Below are 13,661 nucleotides of genomic sequence, written 5' to 3' on the forward strand. Positions count from 1 at the left end.
TAGTGGACATTTGGTGCACATTTAACCCGAAATCGGATGAAGATATATATGGGAGCTATATCTAAATTTGATCCGATTCTCACCAATTTCAATAGGGTTCGTCCTTGGGCCAAAAAAATGTTGTTTGGAAAATTTCATCCCAATCGGATAATAACCTGCATTTTGTTCACAAGAATACATGGACAGACGGACGGACGGACGGACGGACGGACAGACGGACTGACATGCATAAATCGACTCAGAAAGTGATTCTATGAAGGTTCTCAAAAGTAACTATGGGTCTATCTCGTTTCCTTCTCCATGTTACAAACAAATGCACAAAGACATAATACCCTTACCACTATGTGGTGTAGGGTATAAAAAAACATTACTGAGTGCCAAATTACCAATTCCTCGATTCAATAAAAATTGAAATATAAAATGTGCGTATTATTTTAACAAGTATTTTTGAAGAGGAATAAATTACATGAGGGAAAACATACCCACCACCATAACAGAATACCAAATAAAATAACAAGTAAAAAAGCTGTAAGTTCGGCTGGGCCGAACTTTGAATACCCTCCACCATTTGGAACGAATTGGGCAATTCTCAAAAACAAATAAAATCCGCTTTTGTCAAAATCTTAAAAATACCGAATGTAGCGGTTATATTAGAGTCAATACGACGACATGGACCTGCATAGGTTACTTTTGTCATAAGCCAGTACAATATTTAATTGAAAACTTAAAAAAATCGTTGAAAAATGTAGCTAACATCATCAATATATTGGAGTATATACGACGACCTGGACCTGTACACATAATTTTCTGTGTAGTATTCCTTACGAAATTCAAATACCAAATTTGAAATAGTTCCGTTAGTTACATGGCCCATTTTCAATACCAAAAGTCCTGCAGACATAATGCACATTTGAGTGAATTTTTATCAACATACTTAATTTTGTTCGGAAGATAGAGTGATTTTCCCAGACGGACAGACGGATGACGGACGGACATTGCTAAATCGACATAGAATTTTATGCTGATGAAGAATATATATACATTTTGTGGTCTAAAATTTATATTTCGAGGTGTTACAAACGGAATGACAAACTTAATATACACTCCATACTATGGTGGAGGGTATAAAAAACCTTTTACAATGAGCAGTAAAATATTAATAACCAGAAATTTCCAAATATACCTTGGAAATGCTGTTAAACCTTGAAAATCCAGAAAACCGCAGTCATCATTGTTCTTTGGCTTTATCTAAAGTATGAAAGTAGAACTAAAAATAGAAGACAGGTGTATCGACATTTTGAAAGTTGGCATTACAAAGTAACCTAAGTAGAACGAGCAATTTCTCCCCTCTTCCTCAATTTTATAAATTTTCGGACTAAAATTCCTTGAATTTGGCAGTATAGCAGATATAATAGATATATAACAGTAGTAAGTTCGGCCAGGCCAAACTTTGAATACCCCTCACCGTGTGGAAGGAAAAATAAAAGAATAAATAAATAAAATTTTATGAAAAATACTGTTAAAATCATATAAATAACCAATCGCTAAAATCGTCAAAATACCGAATATAGGGAGGTACCGTTATGGTGCCTACATGAAAACGTGGACCAACATGACATTTATTTTCGAACTTCATCTGACTGACAAAATACGCATGTGTGCAAAATTTTAGGCTTTTATCTCAATTCGTGCGAACGGAATGACGAAGTTAATATACTCTCATACCCTCCATACTATGGAGGGTATAAAAATGTTAATCACAGCAGAAACTAAATGCATTATGTGCAGATGCACCATTTGGAAAAAACCGAAAAAACCGTTTAAATGATAATCATTATATGGGGCTATACGAAGACTGCATACGAAATTTTCAGGCATAGGCTGTAGTACCCATTACAAACTTCGAATACGAAATTTGAAACAATTAGGGTGAATTATGTAGCTAAAATCATCAGAATATCGAATATCGGGGGGTACAGCTATATGACGAAGTGACGGAATGAAAAAGTTATATACCCTCATACCCTTCATAGTATTGTGGAGAGTATAAAAATTGTTAATCATAGCAGAAACTAAATGCATTATGTGCAGATACACCATTTGGAAGAAACTTGAAAATTTTCAAAAAATTCCGAAACATACCGTTTGAATGATAACTTTTATATGGGGCTATAGGAAGAGGTGGACCTACATAAGTAATTTTTGTCATAGGCTGTAGTACCCATTAAGATCTTCAAATTCAAAATTTGAAACAATTCCGGTGAATAATGTTACTTAAATTATCAAAAATCCGAATAAAGGGGGGTACTGTTATATGGGGGCTATACGAAGACGTGAAACTGTATGCGAAAGTTTTAGGCATATATTGCAGTACCCATTACAAACATGGAATACGAATATCGGGAGGTACCGTTATATGGGGGCTATACGAAGACCTGGACCTGCGCAAATAATTTTCTGTCTTAGGCTGTAGTATCCATTACGAACTTCAAGTACCAAATTTGAAACAATTCCGGTTAATAATATCGCTAAAATCATCGAAATACCGAATATCGGGACGTACCGTCATATGGAGGATATATGAAGACGTGGACCTGCATACAAAATTTTATGCATATGCTCCCATTACATACCACAATTAGCGTGAATAATGTAGCTAAAATCATCAAAATATCGAATAAAGGGGGGTACCGGTATATGGGGGTTATACGAAGACGTGGACCGACTTGGCCCATTTAGGAACATGCTTACGCAAATTACACATGTCTGCAAAATTTTAGCCTTCTATCTCAATTCGTTCGAAAAATAGCGTGATTACAACAGATAGACAGGCGGACATCGCTAAATCGTCTTATAATTTTACGCTGATCCAGAATATTGTAGGGTCTATCATAAATATTTCGAGGAGTTACAAACGGAATGACGAAGTTAATATATCCTCCATAGAATGGTGGAGACAGACAGACGGAAATGGGGAAATCGACATCAAATTTGATGCTGATCAAAAATATATATTCTTTGTACAATGGATATTTTGAGGTGCTACAAACGGAATGACAAACTTAATATACCCTTCATACTTTGGTAAAGGGTAGAATAACTTCTAAAAATGTATACCTTTTGAAAGGATTCTAAAAAAAATTGTGTTTTTGAAGTATCAGAATAAATTGTTCTTGAAGAGTTAAGCGTGTAGTTAATGCTGTCGTAAGATTTGTGTATGGCTTGAAGAAACGTGATCATATCTCAAATTTTGTTATAGATTTCCTGGGAGTTTCTTTTGAGCAATTTTTATCTGTTAAGTTATTGCATTATTTTTACAAAACTATCAGAGGTGGTGTTCCTAGGTTTCTGGCTAACATGTTCAGTTTTTCCAGGTCAACTAGGAGTACTCAGATATTAATACCCAGAATAAATAACTTAACATTTGAAAAGTCTTTTATTGTACGTATTGCACGCTTGTGGAATTATCTACCTATTGAGCTTAGAATTTTTTCCCATTCTAATAATGCCTTTCGTTTGAAAGTGTTGAAACATGTCCTGCATCCCGGTATATATACCAATTAGTTTTATTTTCGTTGTTTTGAGCTTTTATTTTCTTCATTTTACTCTTTTTTAATTATTAAATAATAATTTTTAAATTATTTTTATCGTCGCCTTTATTGTTCACCTTTCTTAAAAAAATTTAATTGCTTGTTGTTGGTTATTTTGCCTCTATTGACTCATTTTTTTTACTTTTGTTCTTTTTTTTTGTAGTTTTGGCTGGGGAGCCTTTTATAATTTGTTTTTTAATAATGTTATAGTTAATTATAAGTTATTTTGAATTTTTCTACTTGGTATTGAGTACCTTATTAATACAATTAATTGGCCTTGGAGGCTTTAGTATTAAGTATGAATTGAATAAAGAAAGAAAGAAAGAATGTCGAAATATGCAGTCTTAAAGTTATTTGTTTTATCGCTCTGCATTAACTAACAATTTGTTTTACAAAGATTCCTTTATCGCCGCTCTTTATAAATGATTCGTATATTGGAAATACGTGCATATAATCACGATGCAATCAAGATGTACGAAATTAAATTGATTTTATTAATGTACGAGACTGTGCGAGATCGTACTGCTCTTTGTCGGTTATTTTAAACCCCAGTGCAAATAAAGTTGAAAAAAAAAAAAAACATTTTATGAACACCTGTAACATCCACGGACATTCTAATGACCTACTGGTAGTAAAAATAACCGCAGTATTTTGTGACACGTTCTTACATAATCTGTTCAGCAATGAGATTAAGAGTGTTATAACTAAAAAATTTCAAATTGTTTTTAGAGGCTGTAGAGAATTACAGAAAAAAATTATGATTCCATTTATGTTTTGAGAATGGGTATATAAATACACATATATACATAGTATGGAGGGTATATTAAGTTTGTCATTCCATTTGTAATAATAATAATTTTGTAGATAACAAAGTATATACAGGGTGCGATAAAACCAGTAAAGAAAGTTCAAAGGAATAAATATGCCGAAGCATTTGTATCTTTTAAATTCGGAATTGTATTGCCCATTTGGTGCACAATTAATTTGAAATCGGATAAAGATATATATGGGGGCTATATCCAAATCTGAACCGATATCGATAAAATTTGGCAAAGATATTTCTGAGCTATATTTGATATATTTCCCTGAATATCGTTGTTACGCAGTGCATATTACGGCTGCGGAGGACAAAAATAACAAATCTGATGAACAATATATGTGGGAACTATACCTATATCTGAACCGATTTCGATCATACTTATTTTCAGGACTAAGTTGGTTGTATGTGCAAAATTCCATACTATTCGGGCTGATATTACACGCTTGATGCACAATAAAAGGCAAATCGGACGAAGATATATATGGGAGCTATATCTAAATTTTTACCGATTATTTCAATAGGGTTTGTCCTTGGGGAAAACAAATGATTTGTGCAAAATTTCATCTGGATCGGATAATAAATGAGAACTGTACTTTGTGTACAAAAATACATGGACAGACAGACAGGAGGACTGACATGCATAAATCGTCTCAGAATGTGATTCTATGCAGATCATCGAAAGGAACTATGGTCTATCTCGTTTCCTTTTTCCCCTTTACAAACAAATGCACAAAGACATAATACCCTGACAACCTTATGCCATAATTTTACATTCATATGCCATAATTTTTACATTTTTTTTTAAATTTTATTAAATGAGAGCAAAAAATGTCGGAAATAGCATCAGAACTTAAATAATTTTAGATTTGTTCGAATTGGTAACCTTTGGCACGAATTATGGACTTCAAACGGCCAATGTTGTTCTGTGCTATTTTGGCCCATTCCCGGCGAAGCGCTTTCTTGAGGTGATCTAAAATACTCCAGATACAATAGTCCAACGGATTGGTATCCGGAGATTTTGGTGGCCATTGTGCACTGGAAATGAAACGAGGAACCTCATTTTGTAACCATTCTTGGGTGGAGCCTGCTGAGAGAGATGGTGCTAAGTCCTGCTGGAATGTCCAAGGTCTGCGGCCAAAATTATTGCGTGCCCAAGGCTTTAATAACTCTCCAGAATTTTTTTGCGATAATATTCGGCATTTATCCTGATGTCATGTTCGATTAAAATGAGCGGAGAGCAATAATCGGCTGTTATGGCGACCCAAACCATCACCATGGCCGGCGCTTGTGTTCTGGTGGCCAAACGAAGGTGCACACGTTCAGCTGACCTCTTTGGCAAGTAAACATGGCCATTTTGTTTGTTTACAAACAGCTAGACAACGAATGTTTTCTCATCGGAGAAAACCAAATTCGGCAGTTCGGCCCTACCAGTATCACGGTAACGGGCGATGGTGCGAGACACAAAAGATTTATTTACATTAAAATGCTGGAGTGCTCTAACGATAGCCACTTGTGGTTTTCCAGCCAAATATAAAGAAATCACACTATCACGCTTGAATTCCATCACGAATAACTTTTTTCTGGAAAATTCTCACCAAAATGATTTTGTACGCTTGTAAACAATATAATGAGCTGTCACTGGAATAATCATAACAGCTGTGGGACTAGTGGCTTAGAAATGACAGCAGTCTGAAGTTGGTTGCAGTTTTTTCATCTCACCCTGTACAGGGTTACCCATATTCGACGAACCCATGTTTTTTTTGGGCCCATTTCAATCGACCAGGCTTGTCTGCAGGCAACATTCTTTGCGTCAATTGAATTTTGTAGAGGAACAAATGCAAATCAATCCGAATAATCCGTTGTAAAGTGGAGCCATGCCCAACTGCTGAGAACGGCGTTTTTGGGATGTTCTTGGGCACTTCTCAACACTGGCTCGTACGGCAGCGATATTCTCGGCCGATCGCCTTGGTCGACTTTTATATGGCCTCTTCGGATTAGAAAGAGCCTTACCAGTCGAAAATTTTTCGTATAAACGCTTAATGGTGTTCTAAGAAGGCTCACTTCTCACATTTTTTAATGTTTTAAAAGCACGTTGAGTTTTCACAATTGACTTCTTCTGTTGAATGTAAATTTCAACTATTTCAGAGCGCTCGCGTGGCGTGTATTGGCTCATGGCAAAAATCTGCTTGGACTAACGCTTCAAACGCGGTATGTCATTAAGCGATGTGACATCTCTGTCAAAAGTTATGGCGTTGCCAGATGGGTCCGTCGAATATGAACAACCCTGTATATTATTGATCAGCGTAAACGATTTAGCCCTTCCCGTCCGTCTGTTGTAATCACGCTAGAGTCAAAACGAATTAAGATGGGAAGCTAAAATTTTGCACAGATCAGTCATTTGTCTACAGGCAGGTCAAGTTTGATTCGTATAGCCCCCATAAAACGGTACCCCCATCCCCCGACATTCTGTATTTTGCTGAGTGTTGCTAAATAGTTCAATGAAATTGTCTGAAAATCCACAAAAAAAGTTCCTTCCTTCCTCTAAGAGTATTGTCTCTATAGGTCCACGATATCGTTTAGCCTCCATATAACGGTACCTCCCAATATTCGGTATATAGGTCCACGATATCGTTTAGCCTCCATATAACGGTACCTCCCAATATTCGGTATATTGATGATTTTAGCGACATTATTCACCGGAGTTGTTTCAAATTTCGTATTTAGAGTTCGTAATGAAAACTACGGTCTATGCCAGAAAATTGTGCATGCAGGTCCAGGTCCTTCGTATAGACCCCACTGATACTACCGGATAAAACAGAAATTGGGCCATGTAGGTCCACGTCTTCGTATAGCCCCCATATAACGGTACCTCCCGATATTCGGTATTTTGATGATTTTAGCGACACTATTCATCGGAATTGTTTCAAATTTGGTATTTGAAGTTCCTAAAATATACTACAGTCTGTGACAGTTCAAAACCATAATAATTTATATATTTTCATATTTTAAAAGTCCCCAATATTGTTTGAAAACAATACATCGTACGTATATATATATGTGTGTATGCGCATTTTGAAAAAGATTTGAAATATAGGCACGTGCATAGATGATATATAATGCCAATAATACTTTGAATATTAATGAATTAACACGTCTAGTTCAAATCATCGGCTGCATTGCCTTTGATTTGCGTCATTTGATTGTTAGTTCATTTAAACGTTCATCATTTCTTTGGATTCTGAATCCCGTTCTCTACAACAGCAACAGCAACGACAACGGGGAAAAATGCTAAACTGTATTCTGATGATATTCTGCGAGACAAATTTTGTAATTTTATAATTTGTTTGTTTTAATTTCATTTCATTTTGACTGAGTTCAGTATTATTTCGGACTTGATTCGAAGCGGCAGATTTTTAACCTTCGCATGTGTATAGCTTGATCTCAACATGGACGGAAGGCAGAGTGAAAAGGACTTATTGGAAAAATTGGGGAAATTTATTGCCTACAAGCAAATATTATTGTTTGCCTTGTTGTTGGTGTTTGCATGCCACATCACCTATAGTTCATTTAGTTGCCCGATTTGTGGACCGGGATGTGAGTTGAGAATATTATTTTTCCTTTGTGTGTATTTTGTTGTAATTTCTCCCCTCCCATTTGCAGTTGAAGCTGGGTGTAAAATATTTACTGCCATGTTACTCATCATCATTACAACCATGTTTATATTTGCATTTATTTTATCGCTGGGATTATCAATGGTAAGTATTTCCGGATTGATGGATTTGGGAAAAAAATTTTCCGCAAAATTTGTCATTACAAAGGGAATTAATAAGCCATAGTTGAACAGGACCATGTCACATGAAATAGGTACTTATGACTTGGTCAAAAAAGGGGTTATTCTTTTGAGGTAACCCAAAAACAATATTTGGGCAATGGAGCTAGAACCCATTAGGATACAAAAATACCAATTTTTAGACAAATCCGCGAAGAAATGTTGCAAAAATCATCAAAATACCACACATCTGGAGGTACGGTTATATGGGAGCTATGGGGACTATACCAAAACGTGGACGGATATATCTCATTTTCAATACCAATCATCCTAGGCACAATACAAATTATTCTGCTTAATTTTGACGCTCTACGTCAAATAATGTGGGCTGTATCGTGATTTCATCAGACAGACGGACGGACGGACAGACGGACATCGTTAAGTCGACTTAGAATTTTATGCTGATTATGAATATATATACATTATGGTGTCTACGACGAATATTTAGGGATGTTACAAACGGAATGACAAATTTAATATACCCTCCTTTCCAAGGTGGAGGGTATAAAAATATTTATTGAATCTATTCAATTTGGGCTGATATTACATATATGGTGAGCAATAACCGTAAAATCGGATGAAAATGTATATCGATATAAAAATCTGAACCGATCTCGATAAAATTTGGCTGAGGTATTTTCGAGCAATATCTGATGCCCGGTATCATATGTCATTGTTGTGGAGTGCATATTACGCATGTGAAGTACTTTAACACGGAATCGGATGAAACGGGAGCTATAGCTATATCTGAATCGATTTCCACAAAAACCTGAAGCGCTTGCAAAATTAAGTCCATTTGGACTGATATCAGCCATTTGGTGCACAAAAGAAATCCTCGACAAATTTTTAAACACTTATTCCTGAGCTGTATCTGATATCTGGCACTAAAGATTATTGTGGGACATTAAACCCCAAATCGGATCAAACATATATATGGGATTTATAGCTATATATGAACCTATTTACACCAAATTTGTACGAATTCGGTCGGGTGTGCCTAGCATGCATTTTGTTCACAAAAAAATCCATGGACATATGGACGGACGGTCAGATGGACTCAGAAAGTGATTCTATCAAGGTCGTCAAAAGTAACTTCGGGTCTATCTCGCTTCCTTTTCCATGTTACAAACAAATGCATAAAGACATAATACCCTTACCACTATGTGTGTAAGGTTTAGAAATTATAAAAAAGGGGTATTATAAGTTTGATTGGGCTAAAAATTTATATTGGCCCAAGACATAGGATGCTATGTATGGATCCTCTTATCTCGTCGACCTGAATCGATATAGCTTTGTGTGTCAGCCCGTCCGTCTGTCCATGTTAATTTTTATTACGCTAGGTGTCGATCCTCACGAAATTTTGCATTGGGAAAGGGTTAGGGTCAGAATGGAAGTCTATTTGTTTTTGAAGATGTTCGCAAAATATTTTGGGTTTAAAATGACCCAAAAACCTAAAAATTTTCTAGATTTTGCATTCGCCCTTCAGTTCTTAAAATACTCATGCTTTTTAGAGATTGTATGTTTTTTGGAAAACATTGGTTCCAGATCTATAATGATCATTCGAAAAGGGGATCAATTAAGTTCAACATTTGACTTTTTATACCCTACACCACAAGGTGGTCAGGGTATTATGTCTTTGTGCATTTGTTTGTAACAGGCAGAAGGAAACGAGATAGACCCATAGTTCCTTTTGATGATCTGCATAGAATCACATTCTGAGTCGATTTATGCATGTCCGTCCGTCCGTCCGTCTGTCCGTCCGTCTGTCCGTCCGTAAATCTGTCCGTCCGTCTGTCCGTCTGTCCATGTATTTTTGTAAACAAAGTACAGGTCGCATTTATTGCCCGATCCAGATGAAATTTTGCAAAGATCTTTTGTTTGGCCCAAGGACGAACCCTATTGAAATTGGAGATAATCGGTCAAAATTTAGATATAGCTCCCATATATATCTTCGTCCGATTTGCCTTTTATTGTGCACCAAACGTGTAATATCAGCCCGAATTGTATGGAATTTTGCATATACACCCAAATTTTGCATATACATGCCAAATTTGATCGAAATCGGTTCAGATATAGCTATAGCTCCCATATATATTTTTCATCCGATTTGTTATTTTTGTCCACCGCCGCCGTAATATGCACTCTGGGGGGAAATATATCAAATACAGCTCAGAAATACCTTTGCTAAATTTTATCGAGATCGGTTCAGATTTGGATATAGCTCCCATATATAACTTCGTCCGATTTACCTTTTATTGTGCACCAAACGTCTAATATTTGTCCAAATGGGATGGAATTTGGCACGACCGAATTGAGTCTAGAAGCTTGTATGTCAAATTTGGTGAAGATCGGTTCAGATATAGCTATAGCTTGCATATATATTGTTCATCCGATTTGTTATATATGTTACCCACAACCGTAATATGCACTCCGTAACAACGATATTCAGGGAAATATATCAAATGCAGCTCAGAAATATATTTGCCAAATTTCATCAAGATTGGTTCCGATTGGGATATAGCTCCCATATATATCTTTATCCGATTTCAAATTAATTGTGCACCAAATGGGCAATACAATTCCGAATTTAAAAGATACAAATGCATCGGCATTATTTGAACTTTAAATTATAATTATAATCATAGCGTGTATGATTGAATTCTCCCATAAAAACTTTTAATTGTTATGTTGAGCTCTACTTAATTAGCAAAGTGGTGTAGGGTATCATAAAGTCGGCCCCGCCCGACTTGAAGACTTTCTTTACTGGTTTATTTTGTGATATTTCGTAGTATAATCTTCATTCTAGTCAAAACGGTTTCAGGTCTGTAGAAATGTTACCGCAACTGTTGTAGAGTATCAAAAGGTTGATCACCTTTGCCTTTGCTAACATATTTTTAATGCCATCCTGGGTTATGATCATTTCCATCAATAGCAAATATATGGACGATCTTCTATCCTTGGAGACCCATGGGCGATCCTTTATTACTAGAATACCTGTGGAAGCCCCTATAACTGCTAAACACCTGTGGAACGTCTTCTATTCATAGAAGTCTTGTAAACGATCTCTATCCATAGGAGACTTTTAGAAAGTCTGTGAGTATTGATATAAGACAAGTTGAAGGTATTTCATCCACAGAAGACCAGTGGAGGATCTATGGAAGTTCTATAAATTGAAGATTTGTTGAAAGTCTTCCATCAGTCGAAGAAGAGGGGTTTACCAGGAAGGGGGCTACCATCAACAGAAGACTTATGGAAAGTCTTTTGTCAATAAGTAACCTATAATAAAGTTGTGGGAGGTCTTCTATCAAGAATGAAACATCTTCTTTTAATAGAAGACCTGTATAATATTTTCTATTCATAGAAGACTTATAGGAGGTTTGTGAATATTGATATATGAACTATGAAAAATATATATTGATTATAGAAGACCTTCCTATAAAACATCTTCTATTTATGGAATTCAATCCACAATTTCCTATTAAAAAAAAACCTCCGCAGAATACTTTTCATTGTCATTTTGCTGATGGAATACCTTTCACAGGTCTTAATTAAATGGAAAATTTTCACTGGACTGCTTTGCATAGAATACATTCCACAGGTTTTTTGAAAAATGAACCTATAGCAGGTCTGCTGTTGATAGGAGGTATTCCACACATATTTTATTGATAGAATACCTTTCACAAGAAAAAACAGAATAGGTTTAGAATGAATGGATAGAATGGATTTCAATGTCACTTTGCACATGGAATACCTTCCACAGGTAAATAGAAAATTTTCACTTGACTTCATTACATGAAAACCCTTTCAAAGATTATATGAAAATTGAAGACCTGTAGCAGGACTTCGGTGGATAGGAGATATTCCACATTTATTCTATTGATAGCATACTTTCCACAGGTCTTCAATGAATGAGTACATTCAACAGCTGCCAGAAACTCGCCAGCAGGTCTTTTATAGTTTGAATTCCTTTTGGGACTTCCTTTTGTGGAAGACCTCTTCAATGAGTGGAAGACACCACAGACTTCTAATTGATAGAACACCTTCCTCAGTTTTCTAGAAACCCTTCCGCTGGTCTTTTATTTATAGAGTCCATACAAAGGGACTTCCGTATGAGGAAATCTTTTACCAAATCTTCTATAGAAAAAATAATATTCCATTCATTAATTAATCTCTATAATTTACAGCGTCAATCGGACTACCTACGCCCCTGGCTGGTGACAACAGTATTTCTGGTAATCTTGGACATTGCCATGATTTCGCTGACCGAGGACAATATCCAACTCATTTTGGGTTCATTGGTCTTAAGTGAGTACACCAACACTTTCAAAACTTTCCATATTTTTCTAACAATTCTCCACCTTCCCTCCTAACCAGTCTGTCAAAGTTTATCATGGTTTCCCATATATAAGCTCTACGAAAGATTTAACGATGAACGACGATTACGCGAAGAACAACGACCGCATCTCTGTAATATGGAACAGAATTACATTCGCAGTAGATCTTCGTCGACGAACCTACCCTATTACCACGAAATCAATGTCCACGTGCAGTCAATGCAAAATGAAAAACCCCCTCCCTCGTATGAGGAAGCTGTGAACATGGAAACTCCACCGCCACGTTTTGTTGACATACTGGGGTGGTTTGGGGCATCGGTGTGATTGAATGAATGTTTAACCGCAACACGTGTTGTGTGCCAGGCAGGTGGGTTCAAACACCGCCTTTCTCATCTAAGACTGATTTTTTTTGTGATTTAGAAACAAACAAAACATACATGTTTAAGCAAATGTTTAACGAAATAAAATATATAAAAAACCGGTTTAGTGTAGCTTATTTTGTTAATAAATTAATTATTTAACATTATTTTTTTAACAAACAAATTTTATTTTATTGTTGTTTTAATTACTGCACAGTTAAACATTGATATGACGTATTAATTGTCATTTAACAGTTTTTATTAAGTTTTAAACCAATAACTTCTCTGAATAATCTAGAATTTGTTATTAAAAAATTATAGAAATGCTGATTATAACTGGGCTTTACTGTTTCATATAAGTTAATGTATTTGGTTGTTTCTGGTATAAATATTAAGCCAAAATCTCAGTATCTCCATATCAGACAACCGCTGAAATCTCAAGCAGATAAAACGCTAATTAATCATTTACTCAGATTTGTATCCGTATTCATTTATAACACTTTTTAATGACATGTCACTCCATAAATTACCCAGCAGAGTTATTATTGAGATGAGTACAGTACCAATCAAAATAATAGCAAACATTTTGAAAACAAAGCAGATCACGTCTAAAAGCAGTTAAATCCAACTTTTGATATTTTGTGTGGTCATCGGCCAATATTTAGCGGGTAAAATAGACCATGACTTTAATGTAAAAAATAACGAACATTTCCTTGAAACCCTGAAAAT

The 13,661-nt window shown here is 35.6% G+C and overlaps 1 protein-coding gene across 1 annotated transcript; it reads left to right on the forward strand.

Annotated features, from left to right (window-relative positions):
- Nucleotides 1–7,785: 7,785 nt before the first annotated feature.
- On the forward strand, nucleotides 7,786–13,049 carry LOC131801712 (uncharacterized). The gene is made up of 4 exons (XM_059120646.1): nucleotides 7,786–8,004; nucleotides 8,071–8,165; nucleotides 12,424–12,544; nucleotides 12,614–13,049. Exons 1-4 carry the CDS (start codon nucleotides 7,857–7,859, stop codon nucleotides 12,895–12,897), a joined length of 648 nt encoding a protein of 215 aa, XP_058976629.1. The 5' UTR covers nucleotides 7,786–7,856; the 3' UTR covers nucleotides 12,898–13,049.
- Nucleotides 13,050–13,661: the final 612 nt, after the last annotated feature.

Source organism: Musca domestica, unplaced genomic scaffold (genome assembly GCF_030504385.1).
Source record: "Musca domestica strain aabys unplaced genomic scaffold, Musca_domestica.polishedcontigs.V.1.1 17, whole genome shotgun sequence".
Classification (NCBI taxonomy): Eukaryota; Metazoa; Arthropoda; class Insecta; order Diptera; family Muscidae; genus Musca; species Musca domestica.